Below are 18,676 nucleotides of genomic sequence, written 5' to 3'. Positions count from 1 at the left end.
AATCTGTCACCTCATGTGACAACCTCTGTTGCAGTGTGACCACTCTGATTCACCGCTTGCATAAAAATCACCGTAAACATAACAGTCTGGGTGAAGATTGCATCATCCCTTAACAAAAGGACTCCCTTAAAAGGAGGCTAAGGGCCTGATGTGGTAGCCTAGCAGTTGAAGTCCTCACCTTGCACAGGCCAGGAACCCTTTGGGGCGCCAGTTCTAATCCTGGCGGCCTTGCTTCCCATCTAGCTCCCTGCTTGTGGCCTGGGAAAGCAGTTGAGGCTGGCCCAAAGTGTTGGGAACCTGCACCTGTTTAGGAGACCTGGGAGAGGCTCCAGGCTCCTGGCTTCGGATCGGTTCAGCACTGGCTGTTGTGGCCACTTGGCAAGTGAATCATTGGAAGGAAGATCTTCCTCTATGTCTCTCCTCCTCTCTGTATATCTGACTTTCCAATAAAAATAAAATAAATCTTTTTTAAAAAGTTGAAAAGGAGGCCAATAATCAGATAGTTGATGCCGTATCCACGACTGGGGAAACGCTGACAGAAGGCAGTCCCCGAGGTGCCTCCTGTCGTGGGCAGGCCTGGCTGTGTTGTTCTGTTTTAAACATGGAAGTTAACAACTGCGGCTAACGCCGAGGTCACTCCCTCTGCCGCTGGGGGCTCAGTGGAGAGGGATGTAAGCCGAGCCCTGTCTGCTCAGCGTGTTTGTGCCCAGGCTGGTGCCCTTGCATCGTCACCTGGGGGCCGGTGACTGGCCTGTCTCCTCGCCCCGGTGTCTCGGTGTCTGGTCTGGGAGGTTCGGTTCAGGAGTGTGTCACCCAGAACTGTCTGTCATTTCCTTCCGGGCCGAGCAGAGGGCTGCTGTGCGTGGCAATGGGAGGCAGGGTGTGGGAGGCATTTTCACGTGGGAACTCAGGGTCACGCTGTGACCCCGGCGGCCTCAGTAAACCCACTGCGTGGTGTTGGAGGCAGAGGCAGGCCACGAGTCAGTGTCCCTCACGACTGTGAGTGCTGTGGGCCACGGCTGGGCTTGGAGCAGCAGACATGCTGTGCGCTCAAGGAGGGTGAGTTGCGAGGTGAATCGGGCACGAGCCCTGGAAGTCCTGGGTGACACATACAAGTCAGATGCGAGGGGAGAAAGATGAGAAGTGCAGTGAGAAGACGTCACGCGTGCTGGGGCAGAAAGAAGGCCGGCCGGAGCTGTTTCAGGGAAAGGGCCAACCTGGAGTCCTGTGCAAGGATCCTGCTGAGCTGGCACGAGGCCTGGGCACCCACCACCAGGTGGCGCTCGTGACTGCTGTGGGGTGCGGTGCGTTCCCTGGGTGCACCTGGTACTTTGGCATCAGAGATGGGAGGTTGAAGTTCTGGAGTTGAACGCTAAGGGAAGCAGTGACCCGGGGACACAGCTGTGGAGACGGCCGCCTCTGCCCTGTGGCTGGAAGGGAAAGGGAGTCCAGAGCATGCAGGAGGCCAGGGAGCTGTGCAGGCCCAGGTCGGCCTCAGGAGATGGGGGACTGCTAGTGTGGGACATGGGAGTGAGTGACGTCAGCTGAGAGAGGATGCCGGGAGGGGCTGGGAGGGTCCTGGGATCATGGGGTCATTGGGGATGAAGAAGGCAGTGGAGGGTCCGCCTGTGTGCCAGTCATGTGAGGGCAGTGTGCAAGGAGCCCTCCAGGTGCTGGTGGCTGCTCTGTGACACCAAGGCGTGGTGGCACCGCTGGACCCTGAGCTGCCCCTTTCCCCGGGCCACTGCCTTCATTGTCATCATCACAAACACAGACCTTTAGCAACATGCTTCCTGTGTGCTGCGTCCTTCCATCCCAGACACACAACAAGTGTCTTGCCTGCTTCCCTACGGGAAACTGAAGCTGCAGGAGTCAGGAGTTGGCCTGAAGCCCAGGCTTTCCACTGAGAGCAGTGTTGGCTCCAGGCTTCTTTCCCAGCATGCTGCTGTGCCGTCTCAGCTGACACTCCCTGTAGCCCCGGAAGCCAGAGCCCCCTCAGCCGTCACTGCCGCTGGATGTGCCCAGAGAACCAGGAAGAGTGCCACAGCTGCAGGGCCTTGCAGGGAGCGCCACGGAGAGCTCTCTTGGCCTTCCTTGCTTCTTGAATGCATGTGTGATGGTTAGACAAAGCAGCCACCCTGGGCCACGAGGCAGCCTTGGCAATGGAGCCCTGTGGAACAGTGTGCTTAACTGGGGCTTAGGGGGTTTTGTGTGCCCCGGCTGCTCAACTCGAGAGTTTAATATCTCATATCCGTGCTGTCTGGGGGCCATCTCTTGCTCCTAGGTGAGTCTGCCCTGACTAACGGTCCCTGTGGCATGCAGAACGACATCCGTCTGTTTGTTGTTTTCCACAGCCCAGTGGAGTGATTCTCTGAGGGGGGACCTGACACTTGGGACAGCTCCTTCAACGTCTGCGGGAACAGAGACTGGCAGGTGTGCGACACAGGCCTGATTGCACCGTGGCCTTGGCAGCCTTCTGCTGCCACCTTCCCCTCCGTGGGCAAGCCAGGTTCAGCCAGGATGGATGCACGGCAGCTGGCTGAGGAGCAGTATGCAGTGCACAGTGCTGAACCGGCAGCTGAGAGGCTCAGAGCCGCGCTCCCCCCTAGCGTGTTGAAGGGGACCCCGGAGCACAGCAGGACACTGCAGCCAAGGCACTGTGTGCTTCAAAGGCCTCGGGAATCCGTGTGGGAGGTTCGCTCACTTGGGGTCAATCAGGCGACATTTACTTGGACATGAGCATGTGTGTTCCAGGAATATGCCAGACCCTTCCAAGTTTGCCTTTGTTCTAGTATAGAATTGTCTTCAACGATTTTTCTATTTGAAAGGCAGAGTCCGAGACAGAGTGCCTGAGTGAGCTTCCCTGCTCTCATCCACTCCCCAAGTGGCAGAGTGGCCAGGGCTGCAGCCTGGAGCCTGGAGCCTGCAGCTGCCACACGGGTACAGGCGCCCATGCACTGCTGAACCAGGCCACCAGCAAGGAGCTGCATGCAAATGGAGCAGTCTTGAGTCAGTCAGTACCTGTATGGATGCCAGTGTCTTAAGCTGCAGCTTAACTCGCTGGGCCACAACACAGTGTTTTAAATGTGACCTGTGGTTGACTTTCTACATCGGATTATGTGATAAAAATGCCAAGAAGTTGGTGAACACGAGGTGACTTATAACTGGCAGCTGCTCCCCCTTGGGAACCTGTAGAGTCTGGCAGGAACAGGCTGCCCAGGAGGGGGGAGGCTGCGGCAGCCTGTCCATCACCTTCTTGTCCTCCCAGACCCTGAAATGGACAGGCCAGGATGCGCCAGGATGGTACAATCCTCTGGTCCTTCTTGCTTGCTGATGCCCCTTTGGCTCAGTCAAGTTACCAGGTCCTGAAGAAAAGGGCGTGTGTCCCTTCATGGATATTTAGCCACTAGGCATCATTTGCTGTAAGCAGTTACATATAAGACTGCAGGGGTGCGTCCTGCCCTGCCCTCGGGTAGAGCTGGAGTGAGGCAGCTGGGTCGTGTCAGGGTCTGTGTTTAACCACCCCAAGCGATGACAGGGCATCTTCCAGGTGAGCTGCTCGATCTGACACTCCTGTGTGAGGGTCTGACTTTGCTGCTTCCTCCTACTGCTTGTCATCTTCCGGATTCTCACATTATCTGCCCTTGTGCGTGTGCAGGGAAAGCGTTGTGCGATTCGATTTGCATCTTCTGTAGACTGTTGATGCTGAACAAGTGTTTATTGGCACTTGTTTTTCTTTCTTGATGAAGACATTCTTGGAGGTCTGTTTATTTATCTGAAAGGAAGAGTTGGAGGGAGAGAGAACGGATCTTCCATCCACTGACTCCCTCCCTGGGAGGGAGTGCTAGGCTGAAGCCAGGAACCAGGAGCTTCTTCTGGATCTTGTAGGAGGGTGCAGGGACCCCATTGCCCTCCCAGGCACATTAGCAGCAAGCTGGGTCAGAAGTGGAGCAGCCAGGCTCCAATCTGGCGCTGCCTAGGATGTCAGCGTTCCAGAGGTTATGCCGCAGAGCTGCCCCCTTTGTCTCTTTATCCTGGACTGCCTGGCTTTTTAGACTGTGAATTTCTCACCTCATGTACTTTTTCCCATCTGTGAGTTGTCTTTTGATATTTTGGTTCTATCTTCGTAAACCAAGCCCAACAACCTACTGTTGTATTGCTGTTCCGGTATCCCATTCAAGTCACCGCTGCCCAATCTGTGGTCATGCAGATTTCCTTCTGCGTTTTCTTCTAGAGATTCTTACATCTTAGCATCAAACTTGTATCGATGTGTTTGAATTGCCTTGGGTGATGTTTGGTATTGACCTTGTGTGACACAGGGACCTGTTTCATTCTTTTGCAGCAGGCGCTCATGCTTTCATGTTGGGGCTGATAGGTGGAGCCTCCTAAGGAAAGGCCAGCCCAAGCCAGGGAAAGGGAGAGCTGCAGAGGCCCAGGCTGCTGATGTGGCTCAGGCTTCCTCCTGCAAAGCCCCGTCCACCTCCCATTTGTCTGCTGTTTTCCCTAAAGTCACAGCTTATCAAGGCTTTTTTCAAAGACAATGTCTTTCCGCTGGTGCCAGCTGCTGAAAGCTTCCCCCCTCTTTTTCTCTTGATTGTCAGAGAATCTCTTTATGTTAATAACCTTGGCTCTATAATCCCCACAGTCATCCAGATTTGCATATGCAATGATTAGAAAGTTTTAACGGAAGACGAAATGATAAAGGCAGTAGCGCTGGAGAGAATGAACCTCCTGGGTCCAGACTCCACCTCGTAGGGTGGGAGAAGAAAGTCCCAGCCTCTCTGGGGTCTGCAGCGTTGAGTGCTGCAGTGAGGAGGCACCGCTGCTCTCACTGGCACATGGACTGTGTAACACAGAAGGCTGAGGTGGACATGAGGATAGGAGTGCGTGGCCATCACCATTTCCATGTGGTCCTGCTGGCAGCCGGAGCTCAGGAGCAGCTGTGCAGTGTGGCAGTGGTGTCTCCTCACTCCTCTCTGCACTGTGTGTGCTGCTCATGCTCCCTTGCTACTGGGAGATTCTGGTCCTTGCCTGTACAGTGGTGGCAGAGGCAATGGTGTGAGACTGCTGGGGACTCACAGGGCATGTGTGCTCGGTGTCTCCCCTGCAGCAGGCGCCAGGCATAAGTCATGCCATCGCCGCTGTCTCCTGGTCCCCTTCGTTCTCCAGCAGGGTCACTTTGGGACTGGGACATCAAGGAAGATGTTTGCAGTACAGAGACGCCAGCTCACATCAGGGGCTCAAGCATAAGTGTCTGTTCTCCCCAACCCTCAGACACCCTCCCTCCTTGGTGCCCCCCACTTTTCCTTACATACCCTGAAGACAGGTACACCTCACACTGGGCGGAGCACTGAGGAGGTGTTGGTCCCTGAGGACTGGGCATGGTGTGATGGGACAGGAGAGGGGCATTGGAGGGCTCTGGGCCTCAGGGGACCTGATCCCCTCTTCTCTCTGGCCTCACTCATGTGTGCGTGCACAATTGTGCACACGCACAAGCAGATGTATGGATTCTTTAGGATACAGAGCATGGAAGTAGGTCTTGCATGCATAGACATTTTCTAAAACTGTTTATGCTTTACAAATATTATTTCTAAAGTCCAAGCTTAGCCTCTACGCCAGGAAGGACGTGTCACATGTCAGAAACTGCAGTGTGATTGTGGAGCGGGAGCTGTCAACGGCTGCTGTCTCTCTTTTAGGAGCTCGTGCTCATCAGGCACCACGGTGCGCATGCTTAGAATTCAGAAGAGCACGAGAGGAAACCCGCATACTATTCTTCCCTTTTGTTCAGATAGTATTCTGAAGTGCTGCCTGAGTCGGACTTCTTTTAGATGCATATTTTCTCTAGTCAGTGTTGAACTGCATGTGCAATTTAGAATTTCTCATTGCTAGGTCCTTCCCAAGATTAGAATTCTTTGTAGAGGCGCCTTTACCGGCTGAGGACAAAATACACCTATTTGTTCATTGTCTGACTTTTAGCTCTAGAGGAAGGACCGGAGTAAGTGTGTCCCCAGCCAAGGACGGCAAAGACACAGAGGCTCCTTCTGAGGCCTGGGCCCCTCAGCTGCTCTACTAGCTGCCTTGGCCGTGGTCCACGAGGGAATGGCTTTCAGAACGCGAGGCGTTTGGTATTCCACTTGGCATCTACCTTGTACTTGCCTCTGTGGTTAGCACTGATCACTGGAAACACTGAGAGAAGAGCGTTGTGCTTCACGCATGGGCAGACGTTCCCCATGAGTACCGTCTCTGTCCCATAATGCTGTTTGCTTATCTTTAGTAGTCACAGGCAGTGCAAATCATGTGGACTTAATGGATTAAGTAGAAATGTTCAATCAATGAATAGAAGTGTAAGCAAAGGATGCCACAGCTGTTCCAAAGCCTTTGTTCTGTGAAAGATGCAGGAATCAAATAAATCCCTCAGGGAGTTTAGATCATTGACAAAAACTGTAGGTTAGAAGCAGAAATAAGGAAGCAGAGCTAATATAGATTAGATGCTTGCGTCATAAATGGAGTTAACAATCTGCAAACATCCCCTTAATTACTGGAGGTGCGATGCTCTCATAATTCTGTATCCACAAGGCTTACTGACTGCTTCAAAGAGATCTTGAGAGATCTGCCAGTATAATTCAGGAATGTCTTCTCAAGAGTTGCAGGGGGCAATTTTTAAAAAAAAATTGGATAATTTTCTTTTCGCACAATTCAGATTCTTTATAGGAGCTGGAAATTTCTTATTTAGTCAAAGTAAACTGAATCCTGATATGCATTTACATCTACATATGCTTCTAGAGAATGGATTAGACAATTACAGAATTTATCATGGAGTTTTCCAACATCACCAGCCCAATACCTGGATAGTAGTTACCTGCTACGCTGAGGGTGGGAAGTCACCCACACTCGCTGCCCTCCGTCCTCTTGTTCGTACGTGGCGTTTTCATTTACTCTCATCCAAAGCTTCCACGTCATGAGCTTCTTCACGCCACATAGAGCGTTGTGCTCGCATCCGACACAGAGCCAAGCTCTCCACTTATCTGCTACGTGTTTTACATGTGTCAGATGCGGTTCTGTTTCAAGTTATTTACAAGGATTAATGCGGCCAGCCATCAGCAGCTTTGTGAGTAGCTCATGTCCCATAGGAGACAAGGGAGGGGAGAAACTGCCTGGCTTTTCGGGGTCACACATCTCATGATGGGGGGCAGTGATCCACACCCAGCCTGTGCAGACCCAGCACAGACATGTCATCAGGATGGACGATGTCCATCCTCAAAGCCCTATACCTCAGGACACATTGCTGAGCCCAGGAAGATGGGCACTCACAACCTTATGGAAGATCTGGTGAAGATGAGAGGCAGCTTCTGGCAGGAGCCCCTGAGGGGCAGAGGAATGGCCCCTGCATGTGCACCTGCTGCTCTGAAATAGATTTCAGGGAGATGTGTCTCTGTAGGCTCGAGAAGCAGAGTGGAGCCAGGGTGCAGGCCAGTTCTCAGGTGGTGAGCATGTAGCTATTGAACCTTTTTTGGGCTGTTCTTCTGAGCTTGAGAAGCAGGGCAGAGCCAGGAGCTAGATCTACACAGGTGGTGAGGATGTAGCTGTTGAACTCAAACCCAGGTCATGCAGTAAGGGACAGGTGCCTCTCAACTGCTGAATCAAGTGCCCACTCTTCTTAAGATGTGTTTCATTGAGGTCCTTGGTAGCATTTCAGCCAGGTGAGACTGACAGACATCAACCTGAATTGATGGAGGCTTTTGGGATATGCATAGCCGTGGGGCAACAACATCTGACAACTTGAAGGCCAAACAGCAGATGGAAAAACAGAACCCCAGAGTGAGGAATTCCAAGGATGCTCACCGTGTGGTCCTTGTCGCCAGCACAAACTCATGTCATTTGGGGCTTCTGTCTGCAGCCCTTGGAGTCCAAGAATGATCCCGCGTAAATGTGTTAATACCAGTCTCACTTGAAATTCTGCTCATATATAGCACGCCTTTTCCCACCCATGTTTTCTAAACGAATTGTGATCCATAGCACTGGGCATGCCATTGGTTCATTCCTTTGCTCATTAAACCAGTGCTTCTTGGTGTTAGCACCAGGTGCTAGGCTGCTGAATCAGAACAGATACATTCATAAACAAAACACATGTCCATGCTCTTAGTATGTTCCCAGGTTGGGTACTTTTTATTTCACAGATGTTTTCTAAGACACTAATATGGTTTGAAACCATGCTGGCTTCGTGGGATTCAGCAGCAAATCCAGGCATTCTGGGAGACTGGTATTTGAGGTTGTGCTTGGGTATTACCCCTGCAGTGGTTGCTTGGCCATACGTGGGACTCCACCTACATCTGTGCACTATGAGCGGCACTAGACAAGGGCAGAACATCCTGTTGGTTCTACGGTATCAGTCACGGAAAGCCATCTCTGACCCTCTGACGTTAGGAATCGTGCCTTGTGGCTGGAGACTTCTTTGGAGTTGTAGGACTGTCCACCCAGACTGGACTGAAGCCCATGAGAGTCATTTTCTGTAGCAGACAAGACAGTGCCTGGCTGGGCTCCTCATGCACTCCTTCCATCTCTGCCTGGCCCTGTCTTACCATTTACAGACTTTGGAGCAAAGAGACCAGTGATTGTGCTTTCTGGGCTGTCTGCAGCCCAGCTTCTGACTAACTCGGCACTGGGCTTTCGCATTTGCATTTTACCTTTTCACTGTTCTGGAGTTGGTGTCAATGCCAGGATTTGCTGATCATTATTTTTTAAAATTAAGTCAGTATTTCTGTCAATATAAATTGACATTGCCAATATAAATTGTAAGTATAAATTGTCATATAGGCAGCAAATGGTAGAATTGACTTACCATTAATTTCAGCATGTGCTAGTGTAAGAAACCAACATTTTCCACAGTTTGGATTGGCTGCTTCCTTTTCTTCCTTTTTTTTTTTTGCGTGTGTAGAATGGCCTTGTAGCACACCCAGATTAGATCGATGCAAGAGACATGCAAATAGTAACTATTATATTTCTGTCTGATTTCATTCTCAGGTTTGGTGATGGTTATGTAGTCAAAGTTTGGCTTTATAAGGACACACATCAGCCTACCACTGTTTCTGACTGCCTGAAACTCCATTTCCCAGGAATCCAGTTTAAGGTAGTGCTAATGTTGTTTATCGCTTCTTTGTTGGCAGCTGAGAAGACCTCACAGATGTTCCTGTCTTCTCATGTTTGTATTCTGTGCTGTCTGGTGATTTTGCTTGCAATCTTGGCCTCATGGAGAAGCATGGGCAGGCCTCTGTACCCTGCACAGCCAGGTAGCTGAACCCTGTGGACTTCTGAGAATGACAAGCCATGGGGCTGCCCAGGGCAGTCGGGGTTACAGCTTCCTGATCTGTGGGCACGGCTCACTCAGGTCACGACTTGAGCTTGCAAAGTCTCACTGGCTCCATGTGTTTGTGGTGAGGTTTCCAGCCTGGGCAGCATCATTCCACTTGAGGACTCCTATTTCAGAGAGTGCTGTCCTCCTAGTGTTTGACTGGAGCCCGTGCCCTCCCGACCACCTGTCCTGGTCCTGTGGACTCCCAAACTTGACCTGGTCCCATGTCATCCCAGCACTTGACCTGGTCGTCTTGTGTCCTCCCAACATTTGAGGTGGTCCTGTGTAGTCCCTGAGCAACAGCATCTTCATTGCTTGGACTTGTTTAAATGGGCAAAATCTCAGTTTTCATCTTATTGCCCCTGAGCTGCAGGTTCCTGAGAATACATTGAAGTTCGAGAGTCCCCGTCTACAGTTCTTTGGGATAGTTATAGGACTGTAACTTTCCAACATCAAGCCGGTTCCCTAGTTAGTGATGTTCTACCATGGAAGCAACATGCTGTGCAAAACACCATTGTTCTGGCTCAGGTTGTAGTCTATCGATGCCTGTGTCAAGGTGGATTGGGTGGTTGGCACCTTGACCTGCTTGGCTACTGTAGATGGCTCCTGAGGGACAACCCAAGTCCATGTGCGCTCCTGTGCCCCTGCACTCCCCATGTCTGTTAGGCCACATTAGCTTTCTACTTACCCAATATCTGCAGGCCCCTTTGGATCTAAGACCACCCCCTTACTGATGCAAAGTAGAAGCAAATCAGGGCATACAAAAGCAACTTAACCCAGGTTAATGTCACTTACCAATAATGCCTCATGGTGAACTGCCATCCCTCTGCACCCACTGCTGACTCACGAAATTAATTTGGACACCTCAGTAATACTTATATGCATGAGTTGAAGAACTGTGGATAAATCTGGCACTTAAATGCAGTGTGATCACTTCTGCTAACCATGTAAATTTTTTGTTTTTGCTTTCAGGGACAACGCCTTAATTTATTGGAATATCATGTGCCCAATAGCGGGGGCTGCTTAGCTGACCTGTTCAAGGTTCTGGAGAACAACAAGACCTTCCTGGATATCAAGCATTACTCTATTAGCCACACCACTTTGGAGCAGGTGCAGTGTCTCGATGCCCATCAGGCCGATCCAACTGATAAATTAGCCCGATTCCATCTTTCATGCAGTTTCTTTTCAACTACTCTTGCTCAGTTTTACAAACTTCAGGCAAGGGTGGGAAACACAAGGAGGCATTTGATTTGACCGTCTGTACACTCAAGGCAAATGCTCAGCTGGGCTCCAATTTGCTTGTAGCTACGTTGGGCATTCTCTGAGTTACATAATGTCCCAGTAAGTTTTCCTTCTGACCTATATGTAGCCCCCAGAAGGACATGAGGGTTCCACTGCAATACAATGACAGCCAACTTCGGAGGGAACATTAAGTGCTTGGTTTAGTAAGAGTAATGGGAGTATAAAATTCTGTCATTCTTTCTTTCTAAAGCCATGTTTCAGGCACGGGGAATTCCTGGTACTTTATGAGTAGTCACGGAGTTGTCCCTCAGTGGACACCTGCTGATGTTGATTCAGGAGGGCCCGAGTGGTTTGTGGCTTCTAGCACAAGCTGGGCAGTGTTCTCAGAGGGTGCCTTCCTTCCCTTGGCACGGTGGAGACCGGCAGGTTGAGCATCTTGTAAGCTGGGTACCATTTTTATTGTCTCTCGCAGGTATTTATTCGTTTTGCTACTGAACAGCAGCAGACTCCACAGCTGACTCCTGGCCCAGCCCCTGATGGTCATGACGTGTGCCACCTGCCTGTCTAAGCCCCGAAGAAGGAGGACCTTACCTTTCACGGCAGTCAGCACTCCATGCAAGGGCGCATCCAGGCAGCCGCATAGCTGTGTCTGCTGCATCTTCTGTGTTAAGGCATTTGTTCATTGATAACTAGCGGACAAGAGGTTGTGCTTCTTTGCAGGCTTTGGGGAATTGTTCCTACATCTTTACCTCTTTGCCAAGCCAGGTGGGTACTGGTTTCTTTGTAAAAAAAAAAAAAAGGCAGGAGTAGACTGATAGGGACTAAAAGGAGAAATTCAGGGCCAGAGAGAAGGTTCCAGGTCATCACTGTCTGGTTAGGACATGGAGCATCCCAGCGAGGCTGGAAAAACTTGGCAGTTGCTTGTGTAGGGACGGACAGCAAGCACTGTCTTACTTTGTCATCTTTGTGCTAGATGCACTTACATGCTTTTAAATAAAAATTCAACGAATCTGGTGTGCAAGTTTCATAAAACTGGATATTATATGGTGTGTCGTTAATAAACTGCCAATGTTAATGCAAATGATACTTAATAAAAGAGAAAGTTTAAAAATCTAACCTTTCAGAAAAATTAATAATTTAAACTATCTACTGTATCACTTGCCACAATTTTACCAATATGTCACAGATTTAGACTCATGGAGATGTAGAAAGGTAGAGGATATGGTGTGCTTCCTGCTTCCTGACTTGCATAAACAATCACGGTGGATTGATTTTTAGTCAATGGCTTCCAAGATGTGGAGTTTCCCACCTGAGCTTACAAGATCTGCCCGTGTCAGGCCCCAGTCCTGACTCGGGGATCTCATATTACAAGCCTGGAGTCCTGCATGCTGGGTCACTCAGGGTTGAGAGCCTTGACCTAAAGGAATGTCTCATTGTCTTCTCGTCATATGAGCAAAAACAAAAATGTGTGGGAACTGAACATTAATTTTCAAACATACTGAAAGTTTTTAGAATTGATGTCTCTTTCAGAATTAGCATCCTCAGATATGAAGTTTTGAATTATGGTTCTCAAGGGCTGCATTAAACTTGATGGTTTGTGTCTTTTTAGATAAAATTAATGTCCATAATACTGCAAAGAGTTCCCAGTTACACATTTGTGAGTGTTTTCAATGTTCTAGCAATGTTTATTTTTAAAGTTTCAGTGGAATACCACATTAATTTCATCTCAAAATGGGGCTTTACTCAGTTCCAGCGTGGAGTACTAAGCACTTCTTAGGACAATCTGTTGCCAGAGTAAGATGTGATTGAGTGTGCTTTCCTGGCTAGCATTCCACAGCTGAGATAATTTAAATGGTGTGAATGAAGCCGACCGCGAGAACTTGGATGCCAGTGATTTTGATTCTCACACGTCACAGGGATTAGGGTTTCTTCAAGAAGTTACAATTTCAGTTTTTGTGATTTTGTTTCTCCAGTTATAGCATACTCTCCTTGTCAAAATGGAAGGTGTGATCTTTTTGGTTATTGTTGAATCAATAAATACCGATTTGTGGAACATGAACACGTTGGTGCTGCAGCGCTTTAATTTAACCTGGTTCTTGGGATGTAATTGTGTTCTTGCCAGTGTATTTCCTTGCATCTTTATTTGTGTCTTTAGGGATCCAATTTAATTTGGCTAAGGAGGAAATGAAACTCCTTCAGATCCTTTAAAGTTTGAAAGGTTAAAATTTAATTGAGTTTTACTCTGTTGTGTTCTGCTCTTAGGAGCTCTTTTCTGTTCTTTGAGCCGCTGCATTCTTGAAGTTGACACTTCAAGGTTTGCCTTTGAACAATAAACAGGAAGGGAAAGAAACCCAACACGCTAAAACACCACATCCCGGAAGACTGGACACAAAGGTCAAATCTCATGCTAATGTTGAAAATGTCAGTGCATCTATTAGTGATGCAGATGTTTTATGCCTCTGATGCTAAACATTTGTCTGAGACCTTTGGGCTTCAGGCCATACACCTGAGGCTTTTCAACCAGCCTCCTCGTCTTGGAAGCCATTCTGTGCAGACTGTGTTACGGGGACTTTGAGCAGTGCTGCACCCCAGTTGGGGAATCCGGCATTTGTTACATGTTTGTCTTCACCCAGGTATTTGAGCAGAAGATGTGTTTTAAAGCCCTTGTGCAAAATGAAGAGTGTAACGTGCAAACAAGAAGTCTGTTTTTAGAAAAGGAAAGACTGGGTGGCTTAAAGTTGCAGTTAGCTTTGTATAGCGAGTGTTGAATTGAAAAACTGTCAGGAATGACCCTCCAAAACATCTCAGAAAGTACACCTCAGACCGCCCACATGAGTACACTGCGCTCAGAAGATTGAATGACTAGTGGCTTAACCACAAATTTTTATGCAAATGTAAAGAAATGCCATTTTAAGTGTTAAGCTTTTTTGACTATATTGCTTCTCTTTCATTTAAGTCCATCGAATTATTTCACTTCAATAAATTTATGTATGCTATGTCATGACTCAGTTCCACACGCGTGCAGAATCCAAAGCTTTTTGGCACACACACACGTAGCATGTATTCAGTGCCATCTGTGTAAGTAGCTGATGAATGCTGTAACATGGGGGCTGTGACTAAGCCCTGCTTTGTGCCAGTGAGGGGAGATGGCGAGATGGTGGAGGTCCATGGCCAAAGTACCTGCTGTGGAGCCGCAGGGCAGTACTCTGTCCTGGAGTGTGGGAGTGGACTTGGCGGCATAGCTACCTCTGGTTGGGGAAGAGAATACCAAAGAAAAGCAGCACTATTTGTGGGAAGTGGATGGCTTCCTGTGACAAAGAGGGAGCTGAAGCCGTGGTTCTGTGACATCAGAAATCCAGATCTCCCACCCTAGCTTCCCAGGTGGCTTCTGGAGCTCTGGATGCAATGGTATCCGAACAGAAAAGACACAGCCCCAGGGGAATGAAAGCACACAACAGAAGGAGCTACACGACGTCGTAACCAGTGTACCTAGGCTGAAAGTGAACATCCAGCAGAGTCACACAGCCATAGCCAGCTGTGAAAATGAGCAGGTGCCAACACTGTGGTGCAGCATGTTAAGCGACCATCTGTGACTCCAGCACTTTGAATGAGCACCAGCTCATGTCTTTGCTGTTCCACTTCTGATTCAGCTCTCTGAGAATGGACTGGGACAATCGGTGAAAGATGGTCTGCGTACTTGGACCCCTGCCACCGCCAAGGAGACCTGGCTGACGCTCCTGGTCTCGGCTTGTCCCCATCCTGGCTGTTGTCGCCACTTGGGAAATGAACCTGCTAATGAAATCTCTTTCTGTTTGTGTGTGTGTCCCTCTCTGTAACTCTGAATTTCAAAAAAATAGATGAATCTTTATAAAGAAGAAGAATGTTCGGGTAGTGCGGTCTTGAGCTGACTTCTGACTCCCTGAAGAAGTACATAGCTACAGACAGGCATTGGTAACTGGCACACAGGTATGAGCCTGTTTGGTGTCCCTTGCTCATGGCAACAGAACGCTTTCATTTCTGGAGCTGCTGAGTGCACCAGGTAATGACAAGTTATGTGACCATCTTTGAATAATTCAGTTTCTGAGAGTACCATGATTTCCAAGATTAAAGTTTAATGTTTGACTCAGTAGAGTGGATGCCACTTGCACTTATGAACATTATCGCCAAAGTGAAGGAAGTGGGCAAGGAAAAGGAAAAACTCTGTGGATGTTTTCCATTTGAGGTAAAAAGATTTTACTCTAAATTTTCCCACCGTGAGAGTTTCCATTGAGAGCTCTAAGGGATAAATGTCTCCTGCTGGGAAGATTTTCAAGTGACTGGAAATGTCGGAAGCATCTGCTTAATTGTGAGTGTTCATCTTCGCAAGGACAGTCCACCCTCTTAACCCCGATCCCATGGTGCCTGCATGCTAATGTGCCTAAGGAAAGCAAGGTCTTTGCAGTTCAATGCACATCTTCAGTCTAGCCAAATCTGTTGGTTAAAAGCACACCTGGGGTGTTAGGCACACATCCATCCTTCACGAGGAAGGCGCTGTCCGAGCATCGCATCATGGCTGTGTTTGCGTCCCACGGGCGTGGCTGTGCTGTACTTTGTGGATTCTGGGTGCTCTCTATGGGGTCCATGTGCTGGATGAGTCCTTGCTTCCTAGCTGTCCACACCTGTCCGCAGTGTCACCCTGGGGGATGTTTGAGCGCAGTTAGGTGACAGCTGTTCACCTGGGCCAGCGCTGATTGACATGAAGCAGTGTGGCAGGCTGGCAGGGGAGCAAGTCCAAGGTGACGTGTGCCAGGTGGGGCCTCAGGAGTCTCAGGTCTGACGCCACCTGGAAGGGTGGCTTTCTGCTGAGCAGTTTGCTCAGGCTCCAAGTCTCCTCACCTTTACAATCGTGAGAACTTTAAGGAGCCTAATGAAATTAGCAAATTTCCAGGGTCAGTGTGTGTACATATAAAGGAAGAAAGTAAAGTTCATATGCACAGAGGAATAAAAAAAGAATAATATGAGAAAACTTAGAGAAACGGTGTGAAGGCAGACAAAATGGATGATAATTTTAGTAAACAGATAATCAAGAAAAACAGGCAATCAAGGTTGTCTCAAGAAAATAATAGCCACTTTACAAAATATCTTAGCAAGGAAATGTCATGCAAATTATACCACTACCAAAACCTCATCCCAGGATGAATGATCCAGTCAACTTTACAAGTAAGTCATCATAAGAGAAGTTACACATTATGCAAACCTTTCAGAAAATAGACATTCTGTCCGTCTCATTTTGTGAATCCAGGGTAACTTTGGCACAAAAAGTCCAAAAACGGAAGAAAGGAGAAATATGTAGTGAGTTCAGATGGATATGGAAGTATTGGGGAGTGAGATTCAGTGTACAATGTGCCTTGAATGTTCTTTCCCGGGATGCTGCAGCAAGCACGATTACTGCTGATCTGTCTCGTGTCTGAGGGAACCTCTGGTCAGCGTTCTCCAGCAGAGCAGTGGCGAGTCCCGAGCTGCCTCACGGTAAGGACAGCGCCATGTCCAGCTGCATCCCTTCCTTTCGCCTTGTCTGTTTTGGTCTGTGATAAAGTCTCCACTTTGCTTTCAACTGGTCACCTCGGGCTTTTCCTGCTCTGTGTCTCACTCATGCAGGAGTCCCAGGCCGGCTGAGTGTGTCTTCCAAACTCTGTTGGACCATTTTGTTGCAAATGATAGAATCTGATTCTTTTCAATGGCCGAGTATTATTCCACAGAGTAGATGTGCCACAGTTTCTTTATTCATTCCTCTTTCGACAGGCATTTGGGTTGTTCCCATGTCTTACCTATATCCCATGTCCGTATCGCTGCTATAGACGGGCTGCTGTAGACACAGGGGTACAGATCACTTTCTCATAAACAGATTTCATTTCCTTTGGACACACTCCCAGCAGTGGGGTAGCCGGGTCATGCAGTAGATCAATTTTTAGTTGTACTAACACGCTCCACACTGACTTCCATAGTGGCTGTACTGCCTTGTGTGGGAGAACCTGAAGAAGCTCCTGGCTTTGGATCAGCTCAGTTCCAGCCATTGCAGCCATTTGGGAAAATGAACCAGTACGTGAAAGAGCTTTCTGCCTCTTCTTCTCTCTGTAAGTTTGCCATCCCAACACAAATAAATATTTAAAATAAAATAACTAAGATAAAAAAAAACATGAAACCACTGCTTTTTCCACTGACTCCGTCTCCCCCTCCCTCCTGGGGCCATGTTTTCCAGCTCCTTCCTCAGCTTCTTCCCGGACTGGCCAGAGCAGGCCTCACGGCGTCTGATGCCAAGCATTCCCATCTTCCCAGTTCTCTGCCCACCTACGTGAGACTCTCCTGTCCCATGGTCAGGGCCATCCCCTGCTTCTTAAACTCCCTGAAAGCTCCTGCCTCTCCTCTTCCAGGTCCCAAGGCCAGAAAGGATCAACAGTCTGGAAGCGCCATTATGCTAAGATGCTGAGCCAGGTGAGGCGGTGTTGCGAGCATGGACGTTTAAATTTTTTTGGTCACTTGGTTAGGGTTTTCTGAAAATACTCAAGCTCAGATTTTTGCAGTTAGATCTTTTATTTAAAATGCATCGATTCTTTATTTCAGTGTTTTGTTCTGTAAAGATTTTCCCAAGATAACCCTGGTTGGCAGCACTCTGGTAAAGTAAACACATTTACCCATTTGGACTGAATTCCTCTACAGCTCAAAAATGTCTTTAACGTAATTTTGGGATAAAGTGTTGTATGTTCTTTTAAAGGTGTTTTCCTCTTAATCTAGAGGTGTTAGAGTACTGCGTGAGAATGGAAATTAAAGGCGTCAGTGGCAGGAGAGAACGTTGTGCAGAACGTATATGCATGAGAATCCATTCTTGGAGAGAAAAATTAAAGAAGAATATTTTGAATGTGAAGCAAACATTGAAGGACTGAGTATGTTGTAGATGGGCTTGGGAGTCGGATGCTGGCAGTTCAGTAAGACGTCATCAGGAGGGGATTACCCAGATGCCAGGATCACCTGATCCCGCAGCTCTTTGGGCTCGTGTTAGAATACCACTACCAACCCCTTCAGCCGGCTTTTTTCTGTGTTGTAACAGACTTAAGTCAGGAGACTTGCACGAGTGCTGGGGACGCTTGTGCGTGTTCTTCTGTTGTCATTATTGAGGCTTGGTTGTTTGGGAGAGTTGCATATTAAAGAAGCTAACATTACCTGCCTATTTTTAAGTGTTAGATTAATTTCCTTAACTCCAACTAACTCTTTGGTTAAAAAGAACCAGTTCAATGGATTATTGCTTTTATTTTGATCAAATGGCTTGGACCTGTGACAGTACTCGGTTTAAAGTTCTAAATAGAATCTTCTCACTCTGGACTCTCAAAGCATAGGATTGTCAACTCTGTGAGTCAATAGTTGTTTGAATTTAGGTTGTGTAAAATGCATTGTTGGGCTGTAACATAATGTCAACCTCTACCATACTTATGTTGTTTTGTCACCAGGTCAACCTCTGCTACCTTGGTGGCTTCATATCAGATGGTGTGCCCTGTGTGCTGTGTTGGCTGGATGCTGTCGAGGGTAACAGGGATGCGTGCCCTCTCCCTTGGATTTGTGCTAGCTGTGGCCAGGTTGGCACTGAGAGAGCAGGCTGCCCTCCCTCACTGCTTCCCTCCCCATCCCTTGGTTGTGGAGGGACAGCGGCTGGGGCAGTCCACCCACGGGGATTCTGTCGGTGGTGGGGAAACGCCTCCCAGCAGTGTGTACATGTTTTCTGGCTGCAGCCCGCTAGAGAGAAAGAAAAAGTAATGAACAGGTGTTTTTGTTTCATTCAAGCTGGTTGCCCTGATGAGCAAGCCAGGGTTTTGAAGGAGAACTGACAAGGGCTCAGGCAAGCTCACCATTAAATAGCCAAGTGTCAGATGGTGAAAATATGGATCAAGTAGGGAGGTCCAGCCAGAAGAAAAAAGGCAGGTTCCAAATGGCAACTTGACTATGGTCGGGAATATTACCAATGCTGGATAGCTGGGTGCTGGGTAACGCCGAGTCTGCGATCCCAGGAAAACGTGTGGGTTACACGGGAATACTGCTGAAGCCTGGAGACACGTG

General features: G+C 48.5%; 1 protein-coding gene across 1 annotated transcript in view; it reads left to right on the top strand.

Annotated features, from left to right (window-relative positions):
- Positions 1-11,345, top strand: part of ABCA13 (ATP binding cassette subfamily A member 13) — a 210,510-nt gene extending 199,165 nt beyond the window's left edge. The window contains 3 exon segments of the mRNA XM_040964495.1: positions 9,022-9,127; positions 10,322-10,459; positions 11,064-11,345. Coding sequence (XP_040820429.1) covers positions 9,022-9,127; positions 10,322-10,459; positions 11,064-11,159 — 340 coding nt within the window. The 3' untranslated portion in view covers positions 11,160-11,345.
- The last annotated feature ends 7,331 nt before the right edge of the window (positions 11,346-18,676 follow it).

The sequence above is a fragment of the Ochotona curzoniae genome, unplaced genomic scaffold (assembly GCF_017591425.1).
Source record: "Ochotona curzoniae isolate NIBS_2020 unplaced genomic scaffold, NIBS_Ocur_1.0 scaffold_3835, whole genome shotgun sequence".
NCBI classification, from domain to species: domain Eukaryota; kingdom Metazoa; phylum Chordata; class Mammalia; order Lagomorpha; family Ochotonidae; genus Ochotona; species Ochotona curzoniae.
Note: the sequence above shows the minus strand (reverse complement) of the source record. Positions and strands in the feature narration are given on the sequence as shown.